Consider the following 19,686-nt stretch of genomic DNA (forward strand, 5'->3'; position numbering starts at 1 on the left):
TGAGATGGGCTTATTTTGATTCATCATGCATCCCTAGCTTTAATGACAATTGCTGGGGACAAGATGAAATGAAAATTCTAATTACATAGTTATAATGTATCTAAGATAAGATATTCAGTTTAATTGTTGCACCGTGCAAACATGCACCTGTTTATGTCAGAGACCACCTGCTAAAGTAAATTATTGAAAAGGTGCAACACAACATGAAGAAAAATTCCTAAATCTAATTTATGTATCTTACTTGACTGGATAGAAACTGGAAGAAGCTCATACTCACTTGAATATGAACAACATGTTAAAAGTTGGTCGTAACAGGGCAGGGAAAAGTGGCGAGACAGCATGTGAGCTCAGTGGCAGTATGAAAATGAATGGATGGCTCAGTATGGTGTGACAACTTGATAATACAAAAAGGTCGGCAACTCAGAAGATATGGTATTGTGTTTCCTTACATGTCTATTCCCACGCTCTTATAGGCACGTAATACAAGGACATGTAATACATGGACATATAGACGTACATACTTATTATATAGATACACTGGTGGATTTATGGAATGTGTACCCTAGCAATAAGGTCAAAAGGTACACCTGTGCATCTGAGTACAACTCATATAGCAACACTTGCTCTTGTTGTCATTACTTTCATAGACATTGACATTTTTCACCATTTGCAATACAACCACTTTGCAAAACCATACATGTTAAGTAGGCTTAACAATGCCAGCAAGAGTGCTTAACAAGTGTAAAATACAGATCATCTTACATGCAACCAAGGATGCCTTATACTTTACAGAAATTGATGCATATAAATGCTGGCAGGAATTTCAGAAATTAATGCATATACAAATGCTGGCAATGAAATGCTTACTTCACAAAACAAACATATATTTCAACTATAAATGTCAACGAACTCAAACAAAACTGCCCCCCTCTGAGCCTCACAAACAGAGTTTGCATTTTCATGTCTAACCACAAATGAGGTAACCTAGCCTCTAACTAAATTTAACTGTGGTTTACTATGGTTGTCTCAACCTCAATTTCATACCATGTCTGACCTAAAAGGACCTTGGTATTGATGTATATTTGCTCCTATCCAATCGCATCCAACCTTGACCATTTATCTTCTGAATGGATGATGACATCTGTAACAGATACACCTAGATAACATGCCCAACAGGGAGTAAGTTTAACTTTGCTCTGGATTCCTGTACTCAGCTGGACATATCAATTCTGAAGGTTCAGAGTCGCTCTAAATGGCAGGGGAAAGTTTGGCAGCAAACCTATTACTCTATTCTGTTGAACATTGATTAAGATGGAGTGTGGGTCCCCAGGAGCCTAATGTAATATTCCTTCCTTTCATCTAATGAAGTTGATGAAATGGGTCCCTGTTGGAGCCAGCCCTGTCAAGATCAGATTTGTGCATTCTAAATGTTGAAAGAACAAAACGTCCTTTCAATACGGAAACCTTGACAACTGGAATACATGTACTGAGTGGGTCAGAAAAACACACACACAATATACAGCTGGGTTGGAAAAATGCCTCTTATGTGAAAGAGCTCTTGTTATTGTACCATGGTTGTTGCTAAAATATCTGAGGTCACGGTCATGGAGAACACAGCAGGACATGACATGCATTTGATTCTTACCCTGGTACCTGTGCCTTTGTAATGCAAAGTTTCCTAATATTCTTGAAGTGCTTGGAGAGAGCTTTCTGGAGATAAGAAAGGGTTAGGGTTAGGGTTATCTTGCAATGAAAACCTCACCAATGCCAATACCCAACCACAAATGTTGCAACCCTATACAGAAAAGGCAATCCTAAAAATAGGAGTGATCGTGGTGGTTGTTAGGTCTATTCTCCTGGGCTAGAGGACACTTCGGATAGAACAGAACTATAATGTGTTAATTACTTAAGACACATACCTCTCAAGACAAGCACTCCCTTGACAGACTGAATACTTTCTTCCTTACGACGACGGATCATAGTTGGTACTCCATGAGGTTTACCGCATAGTTCAGCTGTCACATTACATGGACGGTAATGAACACACCCCTTTCCGTGACACAGGGGCACCCGGTTCAATTGCAATCACCCTAAGTGCATTGATTGGCGCATAGCTTGACCATTTCTGTGCGTGCACTGCTCATATCAGGACAGCCCGGCTTCAACGTCAGTAAGCCAATGGAGCGCCCACGATCTGGCACACTGTGTTTGGGACTGGCACGCTGGGTAAACAGATGACGGCTAAGTAGGTTGTGATAATGCAATGAACCGTTTGCCCTGCCGCTATGTATTGTTTCTGATCTACCACTAAAACAAGGTGATGTGATACATGTCAGAATTTGTTTATTTTACTCACCAAAGAAACTGGACAGCTACCAGGAAATGCTTTCTTTTTCTTCAGTTGAGGGCTCTGGATCCAAGTTTACATGGTAAGTTTACATTAACGCCTCATTGTCTTATAGAGATTCTTGGAAACGTTGATTGGTACGTAACCTTAGACTTAGAGGGGGCCATAGCCTAAAGCTTTTCAAGCAGAAAATATGCAAAGAAAAACAAATTGGCTTTCAATTATCAAGCTTTTGTGGAACTATTTTGAATATATGAATATTCTGTAGGGTTTATTAATTAGCTGAATGATTCTAATGCCCTATGATCAATTTCTACTGTACAGAATAAATTATAGTGTAACCCAAACATCAAGACAGGTTTCCATTGAAAGGGCTGAGTCTAGGGGTGATTGGGGATGACCATGATCTCTTTTATCGATTAGTTTCCTGTCCAACAAAATGTATATCAACTATCAAACGCCATACTGTGTATCATATGATATACATACATTTGTACATCTAAGGTTTCAACTACCGATACAGTTTTATTGGAACTCTAGTCTATCCACATAAAATTTTGATTGATTGAAATTTCAGACTTTGTTGTTTACAATCATACAAGCACATGATGAAAGACAATACATGAAAATAGATTACAGTGCTTTTAGTATACTATTACAAATGTAATAGATTACCACGGCAAACAAAACTATAAAAGTTTGTACCATGTCTAGATAGACACATTGTATCTTTTTGAGGGGAAAGCCCTCAAATTGCTTGATCAGTTGGCAGATATTGGATGATTTGATATACATGTACTAGTAAGTATCTGGACTTGGCTGTCAAAGACCTAGTTGGTATTCATACATATCTGAAGTAGAAAAGCACAAATCCCCATTTCAATTTTGTCAACATGACAGAATATGTTGTGTGTACATGCATGTTTGCATAGAAGCACTCAACTCAAGCAGATCATTGTGTTTTAATGTAGAAGAATTGGTAGGTCTCAAACTTGAAGGCACTGTATAAACAGTGTTTATGTGGCCTTTGAGACCTACCAATGCTTGGAAAGTTTGCCATGGGTATAGTTTTGTCAAGCATGTTGTAGTCTATTGGTATTGTTGCATATGTCATGTGTAGTTCTCGGTGTCTCACTGGCACTAGGAAATCTTAAACAACAGTACATTAACATCATACATAATTGTTTTGCCTGTAGAGAACATTTTAAAAAGAGAGGCCTGCATAAATTGATTGAATCTTGTAACTCTGCAGTTTCACTACTACTAGTACAGTACTAGAACTAGAGTTCCACGACCCCATACCTTTGCCAAATATTCCTACCTTTCTTTACAACTGCTGCTTTAATTGTTTATCATTGATTATGCAAATAAGGTTCTTATTTACATAAATTGTATCAGTTGATCATCTCCTCTACCAGACACCAGACGTACACAATCTATGTTAAGAAAGAAGGCTTTTATCGCATTTTCTGATAATTTATGCAAATGAGACCCTCATTTGCATAATTAATGTTCAACGATGTTCACCCGTACATAACTTCCAAATGCTACAAGTAAGAAGTTACTGTCATTTACGACAATAAAATTGTAGCATTTTCTCATTAATTATGCAAATTAGGTATTTATTTTGCATAATATATATCAATCAATATTCTTCTCCTTCTCAGTTACAGGTGTCACATGTTGCAATGGTCCCATACTGGAACTGAGCATGTTCATAAAATTTCATAATTAATCATGCAAATTAGATAAATATTTGCATAATTAATATGTCATTATATGAAGCATCACTTAAGCTATCCACATACCAAAAATCATAACAATTCGTTAACCCCTTCTTGAGTTATTCCCGTTTAAAGTCTGACACTAAACCCGCCCTGCAGTTCCAAAACAAGCCACCAGGGGGCCCAAACCTACACCACTTACTCTCGGCATCAAGAGCTGTCTACCACTCAAAAATCATAGCCGCAGCATGTTTAGAACTCGAGATTTCAAACCAGGAAGTTCCGCTGCAGTACCGTAACAGGCTTCTAGGGAGCCCAAAATCTAATCGTTTCCAGGTCTCATCAAGACCTACCCACATACCAAATATCAATACAATCCATCTAGGCGTTCTTGAGTTATCCTGGTCTTCTACATACATACAAACAAACAAACAAACGCTACCCAAAATATAACCTTCTCGGCGAAGGTAAAAACACCATCAAGGGTCTTTGCCTTTTTAACCTTTGACCTGGTAACTATGGGCAATGGACTAACAACAAACAGATGCTTCTTTTAACAACTGAAGCATGGATAATCTCCTTTGTGGTGTACAGTGACAGTTGCCATTAGAAAGTGACAGTTCCTAATTTGCAGTCATTGTTTCAGTCTGATTAAAATTCTGGGCATCATAGTTATCTTGAGGGTATTGACCAAATCACTGAGAAGTTTAGTAAGAAGGTTTTGGGCCCAAAAGTAACCAACTGTAGATATGCAAGTCAGTAAATGATATAACTTGATAAATAGATGGCAATGTGGGCCATAATGTTACATGCAATAAAAAGCTCATCACTTATCAATACTTGACAAATGAAAATAGGAAGAGACAGATCTAGAAAACAGGAGAAGGTTTGTGGTAAACTATAAATTCATTCCAACTTAAAATCTGGTTACTGTACTGCATATATCAACACAGCAGATCTGAGATGTAAATGCTATTTGGACTGGAATTTCAATGTTGGGTCTGTTCCAACCCTGTTGTAACTTAATTTGATCTTTCCTGCACCAGAGACTGAAGGGAAATTGTTATGCATCTGATTTACATCTACACACATGTACAAAGGAAAACATCTAGATTGTTCTTTGTTCAGCATACAATAAACGCATCTGCGCAAAACTGAATACAGACCATGAGAGAAACAATAATCATTTTACATGGGACTTTGCAGAAGAGTAGATAAACATTGTTTCCCACATGCTACAAACACTGTTGTCTTCATGTGGACATCAAAGAAGTACCTGGGATTCCTGCTGTAATGGGTAGGATTTAAGAGCTCCCCATGGGGTATCACCTGTTGCCTCATGTTTATGCAACAAAGGAACTTGGAAAGCTTTTCAACAGGTAGCCCTCAGTCACAAGAAATAAATCATGCATGCAGAAAATTGTTGTAGGTTCACTGGATAGTCATAAATAATGAAATACTGCATTCCTTCACTGCTGTGGTTAACACAAACCTTGCTCTTAAACTTGTGGAACAAACATCAAACACATATCAGATTTGTGAAATATCAATCATTGCGTTGTGTTTGTTGTCATTTTTACTTTATAGCAATGTTAAAGATATAGTCCTAACGCGTTTTAGGATTTTCTAGCAATAGTCATGCAACACAATCTGTTATTTATTAGTGCTGTAGTGGTATAAACAACCTTGCCATATGACCATGAAAGTGTACTGTAACCTTTATTTGTGTGCATGCAATGGCTACAGAAAAAGCAGCATTATCTGCATTCATGCTAATTATCACTGATTGTATACATGTACACCCCAGACAATTGGGTTATGATACTGATCTATGGCTTACTTGACAGCTTCACATGCTCTTATGACAGTCCCTAATCATGTCAGTTTATTACCTTAATATGTTCCCATTACTTCCATCTAACTACATGAATCCATACAAAAACTTAAAAGCTATCAATCATTCAGATGTCCCACCTTATGCAATTCACAGTCAATGACCGGACATAAAAGAACAATACACATCAATGTTGTGGCAAATGTTAACACACGTAGAGCTAGTAATAGCCCTGGAGGGATTATACCTAAACTATTGTTGTGCCTGGATAAAAGGGGGAATACAAAACACCTTTTTGTTGGAAAAAAAATCATTATGGAGATGACACAGAATTTATGAATCAAAAGTACATTGTACTTTTAATCTAAAAGGGCATTCAAAGGTTAGTCTTTACTAAAAGTGCATCACTCCCTATTTCTGACGGGACTGGGATTTTGTTGCTACTATGGTGGTCCTCATTCCCCAGTTTTACTATGAGTTTAGTAGCCAAAATACAGCAAAACCCTCGGTTGCTAGGGGCACGCCTGGCATGAAAGTCTGGCCCCATGGTAATTTACTGGCAGCAAGACTAATACCAACAGATCCTAAAGGTTATAACTATTGAAGTTAAAAGTGCTTGATTCTTAACTGATGGATAAATATTGCTGAACATTAGTTTTCAGTAATCATCATAAATAACATACAGGGATGTACTACAACAGACTATGATAATAGGACACTGACTTATGAGACATATTCAGAAAAAGGCAGGAGGCATGTCTGATGTTTTGCATTCCATCTCACCCACTCAACCCTCTGGGGTGGACTCCACACCATATCACTTTCACAAGTTCAACAAGATTAAAATCACTGGATGGAACATTCATCATGACCTAGACATACAGGAAGACTACACTAACAGTGGTGTTATTAAACTTTAAGGCGTTTCTTCTCCTTTGTCAATTTTCATCCTTTAGTCAGCCTGTTATGGTACTGATATGGTACTGATGAGGCATTTAACCATCGTTAAAATGACAGTCCGAGTTCCAATAAAAGTGCTAGTAACATTACAGATGGTAGTCTTTAATGTAACAAACAACTTGGAATAATTCTTAAGTCACCTTTTTCAGCATATCATACCTACTTGAAACTCAGAGTAGCACTAGTGTAGAGTGCCAACACAAATACTGTGACCTTGACAGACAAAAACGGTCTGATAATCAAAATCTTGAGGTACATATAATTCTGTCTTGAATAGATATGGGGGACATGCAATATGGTGTCCTACCTGATTTGAAAACAGAATGCAGTCTGAGCTGCACATTAACACTGCCATTGAATACACCCATTAGACTTGCTTTGTTGGAGCAATGTTTATAAAGTGGAGGCTAATGTGATTGAATCAGCAATCTAACTGGCTGTATATCACTGTGGCAGTGCTTTCTACTAGCTGGGAATTACACTCTGGCTGTCACATGTCTATCATTACAGATGACCTTTACAACAGAAGCTTTGTGATACTGATAGCAGGACTATTTGCACAGGTAATTCCTTGTATGCACTCATACTCACTGGGCATGGTAGTCTAGGATCAGTGATAAGAAATATTATCTGGGAATCACTCGTGCATTAAGATGGCATTCTGCATACCAACTTAACATGTGCTATCTATAGTATAACTATAAGAGTTGCATTAAAAAAAATTAATTCATAACACAATACAAAGTACTCCAAATAAGTTGAAAATAACTCATGTTATATATTGTGACACCATAAGCACCCCCCCTTCCCTGGTAAACATTGCATGGTATGCCACTGCTAACCACTTATGTTTGCAGGTACAACCACTTTGGTCATGGGGAAACCCTTCAACTCATGATTGACTACTACACATGTTTTTGCCTACACACTCAATGAATGTAGCCTAGGTACCATCCATATTCTACCGGGCTCCTTACACTCGCTACCTAAAAAATACCTAAAAAAGGTAGCGAGTGTAAGGAGCTTGGTAGAATATGGGTGGTACCCAGGCTAAATGAATGCTGAGCAAAGAGGCTTTTGATGTGATGAAATATATGTGGTGGAAAGAAATAAAGAATACAAAGACCATAATTATACCAAGGAGTTAACCTCCTTAATTATACCCTCCTTAGTACCCCCTAAACCACTAAATACAATGTACAGCATGTTTTCAACACATTTTTGAGATGAAAATTACACTATGATTATTTACTGCATTGAAGCAGATTTGAACAGCTCGAAAACAAAAGAAGACAGAAGTAACCTTCACACGTAAAGACTTTCAATATATGCCATTCTGGGCTTGTCAAATGTGTCTTTAAGTTTAGGATATGGAACCGTTTTCACATAGCAGGGTTATGGCAATAAGCAGATGTGGGAGGTAACTCAACTTTCATACAAGGTGTATCATGTTACTAGCTCTACCTTCTTGACAGCTGATCAAGTAGGACTTGACACCTTTGGACAAAACCGCCAAGTGGGTCACCAGCAAAGGATAACAACAGATAAAATGCTAGCAAGACCTTTTTCTAACCCAAATCCTGACTACATTCAGCAGGGTGTGGTTGAAAGTTGCCAGGATTTGCAACTCATATCTGAACACCACCACACTGACACTGACTATCACTCGAAAGTGACATAATATGTGAAATGGTAGAGGATACTCACGAATGTTCTCGCACACATGCTCCTGATACAGGTCAAACATCCTTACAAAGATACCTGGACTTGAACTAAAGGAAGCCAGCCTGTTCCAGTGTACAGGGGCAGGGCCTATGGGATGTTTTGAAGTTCTGAGGCGTGGGCCCAAGTTACTAGTCACAACTGATAAATGCATTCTGTGTGGACAAGGATTTGCCTTTAAGGTATTTGACTGGATATTGGCGGATCCAAAACTGACAACTTAAGACCTAAGTTTGCATTTGCCAGATAGGGTAGCCCATACACCTTGCCGTGCATAATGTTGTTCAACTTTCTTAAGATGCCAGAGTCTTCGTAAAAGACAATGTTCCTGTAATTTGACTCTTATTTTGGTTTCTACTCTGGTGCATTGTTAGCATGAGGCTTCTTGACTACTCACTTCTTTAACGTTAGGGGTCGCTGCACAGTATTCAACAACTTATTCTACTGCTTTGTACACCCCAGCAAAGCTAAGGCCAGCTTTTTTAAAGACAAGTCAGCTGATCAACTGTCAACTTTTCTTCTATATTATCAATATTATCTTCTCTGCTGCCAACTGTAACTTATCAATGCTTCTAGTAAACATCACTGTGTTTTGAAAAACAATTTGGCCTGGAGAAAAGAAATATCTAATATTTTCTTATCTTCTCTAGGTTATCTGACCTGCTGTCCTCTTTCTGATGGTTTGGATCTAGAGGATAATCAAAACTTTTTAATGTTGCTATTTCTCATTTGTTAACCCTTATGAAAATACTGTAGTTAACTGTAGAAAGTTTTATTCTGTGACAAAAGGGTCACTCATCACTGTACCCCCATTTTCAAAATCAATCTGTACTATTTGGGTTCCTCAGAGTTGTCTGTTTTGACAGGCTCAAATAACCTTTGAAGAGTGCAGCATGGAGGGGAGTAATGTAATGCCAGAGGCCATACAAGTAGGGCATCAGGGCAAACCATTCCTGTCCAGTATGGCACAGTTGTCACAACACACATGAAGGGTGAACAGGTGGACAGAATGTGTATTCAACCCAATCCTTATTTTCTGTTTTGACACAGGTCTAATAGAGATGCCAAACTGGAATAGATGGGACATGTGGAATGATAATTCCTGGGCTGGAGAAATGGATTAGTGACAGATGTGAGCAGGTGAAAACTCCAACAAACTTAGCCAGTGACAACTACCACCATACCAGTATATCAGGAAATGTTTTGTCCTAGGGTTCTTATCCAAAGTAAAAGAAGCCAAGCATGATGTTTGTTTCAAGTAAGGATATAACCATATAGTAATAAAGGTATACTGATATAGCTATGATATATCATGTAAAGAAATGCTATTTTCAGGGACAAGTAAAAGTTATCAAAGACATGAAAAAGTGTTTTGAAATAAATCACTTCACAGCTGCAATAGGTGCATGCATTCTATATTGACTGCTTCTATAAGTTGTATATCAATAAACAGCAATACATGCATGTTACATGTACGTTATATAAAGATATGTCTATTTTGCTATCAATACAATGAAATTATTAAAATGGCACAAAGCTGAAGTCAGCATCATTGTCAGTTAATTGTTACAAGCATGTCAAGTATTTGGTGGTATGCTTTGCTGTCACACTTATCAAGTTACATATCAGTTTTTGATTGATGATGAATTGTCACCACGATTTATCAATATGATATGGTCTAGCAACATCCTTCATATCCATGATGATACTTATAGCCAAACTTTTACCATGGCCATACTTAACCATGCTACTTGTACAGCTTTATTGATCTGAAACTGTCTACCCACAACTGAGAAATATGTCCAGTGGCATGTGAGGTTATGTGTGATGAGACCTCTAGGACCTGTGGTATTTCACACATAGTAGTAACCTTATCTACCTACCTCTCCTGCTGCCGATCTGTGAGCTCAGGCTCCTCGGGATGGATCCCAATAATGGCGGTCTCTTTCGTTGGCCTGACATCTTCCCCTAAGTCACCACACCCGCAGCGACATTTCAGCAAAATCCCAACCTCTTGTGACGCTTGAGGGTCACTTCTTGATCAGATGATCCAACAGACTCTGCGGCAAAACAAATACCCACATTTCACAGATGCCTGCTGGCAAGAGGTTTAGAACCCAAACACTCTTAAAATCAGAATATATAAATGGGCATACAAGTCCAACATAGATCTATAAGGTCATAATTATAAACTTTACAGGAAATCATTCAGCTAGTACAGTTTAAGGTTAATTTTAGTTATAAGTAGTGTAGCTGATGAATTGCCTTGGTGGATGTAAAATACAGTACTGTCAAACACAGTCTGAAAATTAGACATTAGAGTTATATGCACCAGTAATCTGCTAAACAGTAGCTACTGTAGCTGTACTTGTTCTTTTATCTTTCTGAGCTGAATAACAGGTGCTACAGTGTATTTGCCAATGTCCATTGTACAAGCTGTTACAACATACACTAAACAGGTTATAGCCAGATGGAAAGAAGGTCAGGAATAGCCTGGAGGCTACATTTTTGTGGCGCATGTAGCTAACTGGTCTACACAATAGTTACTACAACAGACTTTTTTCTTACCTTGAACTAAAAAATAAAATCAAGGATCAATACAACTTTCTCAATTGTGAGTAGGAGTGTAGGTGCCCCTCTATCTACTATTACATGTGTGCTAACTGCATTACTGACCATGCATACAACTGTTTTGAACCATTACCTAACGAAGGGAACATAATTGCTGCTTGCGGCAGACACCTGTAGTAAGTTTTTGACAGTTCAGTTGACAAATAGTGGCACGCTGTTGTAAAACACAATGATGTTTGGCAGTGCAACCCACCAGTGACAAGGAGGATAAGGTTTCCACTCCCTTAGCCTTTCTTGCAGTGTTTACATAGTGAATACAGTTGTCCTTTTTGTGGTGAGATTGAGATTTTAGAATATCTTATGATGGTTAACATTACTTGTATTCCCAAAGCTCCTACTAGTACTTATCAACAGCTAGTCTTTATCTATTATGGCCTAATCAGTGGGGGATTACTGCAAATGCCAATATGATAGGGTCATCAAGTCCTCTTTAGTCTTGGTCCACAGTTTCAGCTAACAAATATGATCATACTAGGGTGAAATGACAATAGAAACCTAAATCAACAGATTTTTTTGCCATAAACCAATGACAATCAGTTTAACTTGATAGATTTTGAGTGAAATGACAATATACAAAATACCAGGGCACAAGAGTTCAAGGATGCTTGACGGGTTGAACAGAAATCAGACTCCACCGTGAAAATGTATAACGGCACAGGAAGTGGGGAGGGCAGTGCCTCAGTACGGCCATCATGTCCCATATCCTACACTGTCCTGATTATCAACGTTAATTGATAAACATCAACCCAAGGGACCTCTCGTCTTCAATCTTATCCGCACTTACCAGCTCAAGGGGCGGGCACACATCTCTGACTTGCAACAATCGGAATATTTACAATTCAGCTTAAGATTCCTTAAGGGCAGGAAAAAATGTCCGTATTCAGGAAAGACGCGTTGTTCCTCTCGGGCCTCGAGTGAAAAATGTTGGGCCCAAAATAACCAAAGCTAAGTGGAGATCACTTGTGTGGCGTCAGGGCACAAACGGTCGCCCACCGAGACACATGCAGGCCTGGCTTTCAGAGTCCAGGAAATCTTAGACAATGATGCACCCTTGACTAACTCCCCTACACGAAATCAAATGGGGTGATGTTCGTACCGATGCATGTGATCCTGTTGGTGTCGCAGATGCTCAGGAATCAGTGACCGTTGTCATGTTGTCCTGGGGCTGATGGCATGACAAGTGTGGAAGCGTTGTGTACATTTCGTCCACATCAACAGATATGCAAATGTACCACAGGGAACTCCCCGGAGGACAAGAGGCTGATCTGTCTGGTACCTTCCCTCCCTCGGCAAGACGTGGTTACAGATGGACACCGATCTTGCCTATTCCAAGACGAAATTTTTTTATGCAGCTTGTTTTCGTACGAACATCTAAACTTTGGACTTAACATATGCGGCGACGTTCAAGTAGTGTTGACATTGAAACGCTATATCAAGTTACCGTGTTCTTTTCTCAAATTAATGTTGCAATAAAGATAATTTAATCATAGAGAAGTAATACCGTACAGGCCCTCGAAAAGTGTTGAATAGATTGCACATTTGTTTGTCATCGGCAAGCCACCATGATAATCAAATAGTACTTTCTACGTAATAAACTGCGGCTTTTGCCTGATAACCTGGAACCAGAACCTTATTATAGTCAGCAACGCCCTCTATTTAGTTGACAAGAATTGCAAGCGCAGCAGAACAGTAGGCTATCTTGTCAAAGAGTATAAAAGAAAGAACACCATAAAGGAAATACAAATAGAAAGTAGCAACGAAATTGTCATTGACAGGGCAAGATGAATGAAGGTGCTAGGAATATTCAACACCATACTGCACCACACTGTATTTGCACATTTGCAACACCAATTTGCAACATTCACATTGTAACATTTAAAAAAATCGTCTGCTTCCCGCCAGATCGCATATTCACGTAAACACAATATTGAAATCAACATGTTTTGGAATAAACCGTCATATTTTTTCTTATAACGTCCAACGATATGCTTTAATAATTCAAACTATTTTTTTATTACAAAGTTATGCAAAAATGTTGGGTTATTGCCTTGGTTATTGTTGAAACATCATAATCTGTTCTGCTGCTGTCGTGCAATATTTTGATCATGTGATCAATGACAGCGAAGGTGACAAAGATGGTGAAACCGGTCTAGTCTGTGTAAGGTCAATCGGAAGTTCAGGAGGCAAATACCAAGTGTACAGGAATCTAATAATGTCTACTGTCAGCAAGACTATGCTGGACTCTCCGATGGTCTCGACGATGGTGATCGGGGCTGCAGGAGCGGCGACAGGGGTCGTTCTTGCTCGCCACTTCCCCGGCACCTTCGCGACGTTCCCGCCCCTCTGGAGTATTTCCCCTGTCGGGAATGGCGCTGTGTGCGGGCTAGTGGTGGGCTGTGTCGGCTGGAACCTCCGGACATGGTGCAGGGTCCTGTCCCTCAAGGTTCTCCTCAAGTACAGGGGATGGATGTACTCACCGCGCAGCAGAATCACCAAGGTAAACAATAGACCTGCATCACCTGAGAGTCATGACGTTGTATAATTATATAAATTCCAATAGTAGGCATCAAATGAAATTATCTACCAGTAATACAGTGTGCGGACTTTTAACCAATGAGTGCGTGGAATGCATACAAAAATACAAAACATTGGATTCAATTTTGCGAAATTAGGCCGTTCCAAAATGTAGGGAATAGTAAAAATAGAGGTTTCAAATGAATCATGTGACAGGTATTGGATGAGTTTTTCATACCTTACAGGTGTGGCTTTACCTGGTTGACAAGGTGATGGGGAAGGGACCATACTCGTTGTTTGAGTTCCAGAGTGTATTACCTCCGTTGCCAGTGCCAGATCTTGCTGCAACCTGCACAAAGTAAGATTCAATAGATCTCGTAGGTATTGTGTTATATTCTCTGTCATTGATGCTACAGTCCAATGCAAATTTGTCCAAACAAATTTGTTAAGTACAGAAAAGAATGACCCATTTCTTTCCCTACCCAGGTATCTTGATGTTGCCAGACCGTTGCTGTCACCAGAAGAGTACGACAGGACTGAGGAAGCGCTGCGACTTCTACAGGAGAAGGAAGGAAAACCTCTACAGAAATATCTAATCAGAAGGTACTACATGATGTCTAGCTTTCATAACATCAGGTGTCGTCCAAGGAATGTCTTGTGTTTGTTGGATGGCATCTGTGTTCACTTGATGGGCCTTAATCCACATCAAGAGCTAACATGCTGCATAACAATGAGATTCATATTCATGCTGCACCATGTCTGCAGGTGCCTCTGATATTAAAATGGGTCTTTGCCAACTTGCTATATCTGTATGATGTGATATTATTGATTTTTCATGCATTATTCAAGAAGATGTTTCCAATGAAATTTTAGCTTGATGCTGTATTCTTATTTTTTAAACCTCTATATGAATAATTGTCTATGGATCACAAATTAAAGTAGCTTGGACAATGCTAGTTTCATGTCCTGAAGATCTTTCTTCTGTGTCGTGTTAATTAGGTCATGGAAAAATAGGAGCTGGTTGATAGAATGGTGGATTGAAAACATATACCTGAAGAACAGAGAGCCGTTACCAGGTTGGTGTTCTTTTATTAAAAGTATTAAAGTGGGATTGGACTGTCACAGATGATGACAAATATGCCCCTTTCAACAATGATATAATTGTACTTCATCTTGTAAAACATGACAACATTGTCTATTGTGGATTTAAATCAGTCAATATGAATGGTTGAATCTACACAGTCTATCAGTATTCTATCAGGCTACACATTTATTCCATCAGTATTCTATTAGGCCATTCTTGACACACTTACTGCTACAATTGATAGCCTGCATGATATCCAGCCGTATTTGCCCTGAAGAAGGTGACAGACGGTCACTGAAACGTTGGTGTGGAATAAACGAATAGTTGTGTAAAAAGAGTCTCTTTATTCAGTGATGTACCAACCTGATGAAACTATTCAAGGATGTATCCAGCCGTATTATAGACTCGGGAGCTATAATACGGCAGGATACCAGGCTATAGAATTGATTCTTTATCATCTGTATTTTCATATCCTGCCTTTGTTTCAGAGAATTCTAATTACTACTTCCTTGATGGTTTGGAGCTGCAAGCGTCCTGTCAACTTTCACGGGCAGCAACCATCATCTACAACCTGTTAAAGTAACTATTGTTACATTTTTGTCAGCCTTTGACCAAGAACTCAATCGTTTGTGATTCCTCATTAAAAGTTACTTTTTGAGACCTGTGATAAATGGAGGCTTTGGTATACAGTCTGTATTCAGGGAGGAATTTTGCCTCTACTGGTTCAACATCAAAATTCAGTTTTAAGACACTAATGTGCATTTTAGTAACAAAATGTACTTGAAGGTCTGCAGCATTTTGGATTCCCAAATGTCTGGATGGCTATTTCTAATACAAGATATTTTCTTTTTACTGTAGATTTAGAGAGTTGGTGTCCAGTGAAAAGGTATAGCCTGCTGTTCATTGATTTGTATTTTACCTTGTGGCTCGTGTATAAAAGTTGTCAAAAAGAGGGGGAAGTCTGACAGCTTTGTATCATACATTTCTGCTTTTATATTTATTAGACATGTGTGACACTTATGTTATCCTTTACCTTTTTTGGGATCAAATTTTTATATATTTCCCAGTGCACTATTTGTCATGATTGTAAATTGTTTCATAGCGTAAGAAGACTAGCTGTAAGATGACAAATGCTCAGTGCTTTTTACCACGTTTTAGTGGTTGATGCAAAGAATAATATATATATATTTTTAGAACATGTTTTCTGGTATTTTTGCAGCTCCAGGGTGTTTTCTTTCAAACTAGAGTTCCTATGTGCATGGATGGCTACAGGTATGGTTTGAGTTATCATTAAGTTTGAATTTTTAAATTTCCAGGATTTCATTAAGGGCAGTCATTCCTGATGTAAGGTTTGTCACCTTAATCAAAATGGCTTTCTGTTGTAGATACCTGTTTGGAACTTGCCGTATCCCTTGTGTGGAGAAAGACTACTTGGTAACAGATCACCACACAAAGCACATTGTTATTATCAGGTAAGACCATACCCTTAAGCTGTTCAGGGAATACGCAGAATAACTGCAGTTAAGCCATTGATATTCATATTTCTTCTTCAGTTTTAGTGAAGGATGCATGTTTTTTTAAATACTACAGAATAGTTTCTGAAGCACCACATGTATGTTATGAGGGAGAGTACAACAGCATGAAACATACCCATATTGTGCCTACAGGAAAGGATGTTACTTCTCTATGGATGTCTATACCTATGACGAAGGTACTCTGCAGCAGCTCTCACCTGCTGAGATCAAGGAACAACTTAGGATCATCTGTGAAACAGCTGATGCACAAGGTTTGGCCTGGCACAAAGTTGGACATACTACTGAGTACTGAGGGTTGTGATAAGGATATCAAAACACTTCATGGGCAAGATGAATCGCAGACACATTCTTATTTTTATGATAAAAATGTCTGTATAATTTTAGATTTTGAGATGAATAGAATGTCTTCTTGGAAAAATAGCCTTATCAGCAAACCCTTGGTTGCATCGTTATAGTTTTTCGTGTGTGCAGTAGGTTGTGTGATTAGTTGTGTTTGTTGTAACTTTTGTGTAGCTAGTTTTTCACTTAACGACACTCCATTCATGTTTATTTCTGTTGTGTTGCACGTTCTGAACTTTTATTCACTTTATCCAGGTTATAGGCCTTGGAGTAAAGGTGTTGCTGTGTGCTCTGCATGCATTTGAATTTGGTCTCAGTGTGAAAAATACAACCAAGAAGGTAACTGAAGATATTTGCACTGGTCTTCAACAGTAATAAATGCATGTTTTGCTGTTCAACATTTCTTTAAGTTATGTTTGGTAATTTATTCTCATACCACATATTTCTTTTCTTCAAAATCACATAATATTATTTGATAAAGTCTTTGTGAAGTTGAAACTTTGAATGTTCAAAATTGATTGTGATAATGTGTACCTACTGACCAGTACTCATGGTGGATGCTCAAGGTGAAGGTGATGATGGTACTTTCTGTAACCATAAAGGTGTGCTTGTGTGATTACAGATAGCAATGGCCTGGCCAACAGTCTTGCCTCGATCACATCTCAACACAGAACAGTGTGGGCTAAGGTGGGTGATGTAGACAGTTGTCAAGCATGTGATTTAGGAAACATCAGGTCAAACTCAAATATACTATAGTAGACTTAAATTTGCAGTCTTTTGCCCTGAAAAAAAATCTTAAAATGTTGGTAAAACAGGTATATCTTAAATTTTTTTATTTGATTCAATTTGAAGGATATGCCCAAAAAACCATTGTATGTCTGAGTCTGCCACGGTTACGTATGTCATGTGTTTGAAACATTTTTTATGTTTGTTAGCAACGTCAAGTACTGCTGGAGTCAGAACAAAATGCAGAGTCTCTGGAGATCATTGAGACAGCAATTACTGTCATCTCTTTGGACACTGTTTCCCCACAGGTAGGTGTGCATCATTGCTGCTTACTGTAATGCGTGTGGCCATGGAAGACTAAAAGAAGAAGGTCTTATCAATTAGATAAGCAATTAACTTATTGTGAACAATATGTATTTTATGCAATGAATCCATATATTTTAGGGTGGTCCCTGATTAGCAAAGCCCCAATATTTAAAAAAGGTAATATACGTACCATCCAAAATAACCACGTACAGGCACTGAAATTGAGGCCCATAGTTTATTTGGGAGTCAGGAGAGGCAGGAAGTGTGGCCAAATTTTTCAAATTGGGAAAAAAAGAACAGCAGAATCCGAGACGCAACAAATAAAATTGGTGTGCCTTAATTATAAGCTTCAACATTGTTTTATTCTATTTCTTTATTTTTCAAGGACCTTAGTGAACAGGCCAAGCTGGTTATGATGGGGGATGGAACCAACAGGTACATGGACCCATACTATTGTCTGTCAATGTCAACATGCTATACATGCAGTATCTCGTGTGATACCTCTAGATTTGTGGTGTGTTGCCCTATTCTAGACTTAGTCTTAGGCGGAATATTAATTTTTTAATTATTTTTGCAGTGCCGAGTGCCTTTCTGTATGTACAATGTCTGCTCTGATATAATTCTATACCTCTGTTACAGGTGGTATGACAAGTCCATGACAATTGTGGTCTTTCCCAACGGTAAAGCAGGAGCCACAGTGGAGCACTCATTCATGGATGCAACGGTATATACCCTGAGACACTTACATGTGACATTTTGAATTCTGTATGTATTACCACTGTCTAAGCTCCAAGCAGATATCTGGGTACTGTTTCTTCTGTGGGAAAAGTTGATTATCTTTTTACCCAAGCATCTGCTTTGAGACTATTACAGCCAATGCCAGGTCTACAAAAAATAACACTTTAACACTTTTGACAATTTAATTGTCAAAACTATAGAAATGCTGCTTTTTATTTTTGGATGGCTCTTATACCAAGTAAGACTAGCTGTTTTAAGACTGTTTAGTGGAAGTATATCATTTCACCCAGTTCTTGATACCTAGTTCACTCCCTAGGAGTAATATGTCTCATCTCCATTGCTATCTTCAGAACTGAGGACGGATATGAGTTCCATACAGGTCCCTCACACAATAATGGAACCTGTATCTTTGTCTTGTCAGATATTCTCCCGAGCCTGGGAATATGTACTTTCCCATGAGCAGTACAAGAACGGGCAGGTGCCTCCTGAACAGTGTGCCTGGTGGAGGAAACTTGCCCCGCCCAAACAGTAAGTTGAAGGGAAGCAACACATAAACATGATAAAGCAAATTATGGTACATGTAACTGTTATAGTAGAAGAAAGGAGACTTTTTTGTAGATTTTTATATCTAATTGGATCAACATCAAACCTTCATATCAAGTTAAATTTTTAAGGCAAGATGACAGTTTGTGTTCATTTCAGGCTGCAGTGGAACCTGAATGGGTTTGCCGCTGCATTAGAAGGAGCAAAGACACACATACAAAAGACTGTAAGTTTCATTCATTGGTTAACGTCTCCGGTCCTAATTCCGACCTATCCCTAATCCCGAACTAGTTGGAAAAACGAGCAGTGCTGCGATACGCATGAGTGCCCACTCATGATATGGGCCGTGACAGTTGACTAAGTTACTCTCTTGAATACCACACGGTAAAAACATTTGTTTAAGTTCGAAAGTACCAACAACCAATGCTTGAAAATTTGCTTGAATTTTACCGCTATGGCGAGAGTTGACGAGCGAACAGCTTACGAACATGGCCTTCAACACGGCGGAATTATTCAGTGTAGAATACTTAACATCCCTGCATGACGCCTCATGTATAAACAGTGATAGTTAAACTTTACAACAAGCTACACCTATGTCATGATAGTGTCTTTCTTGCTTGATAATCGGAGCTAACACGACGTGCGATTTTTCTCGCATCTTCGAGTCCGCCATTTTTATCGAC

The 19,686-nt window shown here is 38.7% G+C and overlaps 2 protein-coding genes and 1 long non-coding RNA gene across 4 annotated transcripts in view; 2 read left to right on the forward strand and 1 right to left on the reverse strand.

The window, feature by feature from the left end:
• Positions 1-12,664, reverse strand: part of LOC118411261 (nesprin-1-like) — a gene marked incomplete in the record, with an annotated part of 114,399 nt that extends 101,735 nt beyond the window's left edge. Inside the window, 2 exon segments of the mRNA XM_035813467.1 lie at positions 10,471-10,647; positions 12,315-12,664. Of these exon segments, the coding sequence (XP_035669360.1) occupies positions 10,471-10,549 (79 nt within the window).
• Positions 1,990-10,464, forward strand: LOC118426371. Of its 2 annotated transcripts, XR_004832385.1 has the most exons (4): positions 1,990-2,429; positions 7,376-7,428; positions 8,604-8,769; positions 9,638-10,464. It is a non-coding gene; the product is annotated as an uncharacterized LOC118426371 (long non-coding RNA). The 2 variants fall into 2 exon arrangements; XR_004832386.1 differs by lacking the exon at positions 8,604-8,769.
• Positions 12,665-13,274: 610 nt separating the features above from the next.
• Positions 13,275-19,686, forward strand: part of LOC118426381 (carnitine O-palmitoyltransferase 1, liver isoform-like) — a 10,779-nt gene continuing 4,367 nt past the window's right edge. Inside the window, exons 1-15 of the mRNA XM_035835736.1 lie at positions 13,275-13,715; positions 13,978-14,090; positions 14,219-14,335; positions 14,732-14,808; positions 15,305-15,395; positions 15,675-15,702; positions 16,036-16,088; positions 16,202-16,288; positions 16,484-16,602; positions 17,313-17,377; positions 17,626-17,724; positions 18,108-18,157; positions 18,362-18,446; positions 18,882-18,988; positions 19,163-19,229. Coding sequence (XP_035691629.1) covers positions 13,431-13,715; positions 13,978-14,090; positions 14,219-14,335; positions 14,732-14,808; positions 15,305-15,395; positions 15,675-15,702; positions 16,036-16,088; positions 16,202-16,288; positions 16,484-16,602; positions 17,313-17,377; positions 17,626-17,724; positions 18,108-18,157; positions 18,362-18,446; positions 18,882-18,988; positions 19,163-19,229 — 1,443 coding nt within the window. The 5' untranslated portion in view covers positions 13,275-13,430. The remainder of the gene's footprint in view (positions 13,716-13,977; positions 14,091-14,218; positions 14,336-14,731; positions 14,809-15,304; positions 15,396-15,674; positions 15,703-16,035; positions 16,089-16,201; positions 16,289-16,483; positions 16,603-17,312; positions 17,378-17,625; positions 17,725-18,107; positions 18,158-18,361; positions 18,447-18,881; positions 18,989-19,162; positions 19,230-19,686) is intronic.

Source organism: Branchiostoma floridae, chromosome 1, assembly GCF_000003815.2.
Source record: "Branchiostoma floridae strain S238N-H82 chromosome 1, Bfl_VNyyK, whole genome shotgun sequence".
In the NCBI taxonomy this organism is placed as follows: Eukaryota; Metazoa; Chordata; class Leptocardii; order Amphioxiformes; family Branchiostomatidae; genus Branchiostoma; species Branchiostoma floridae.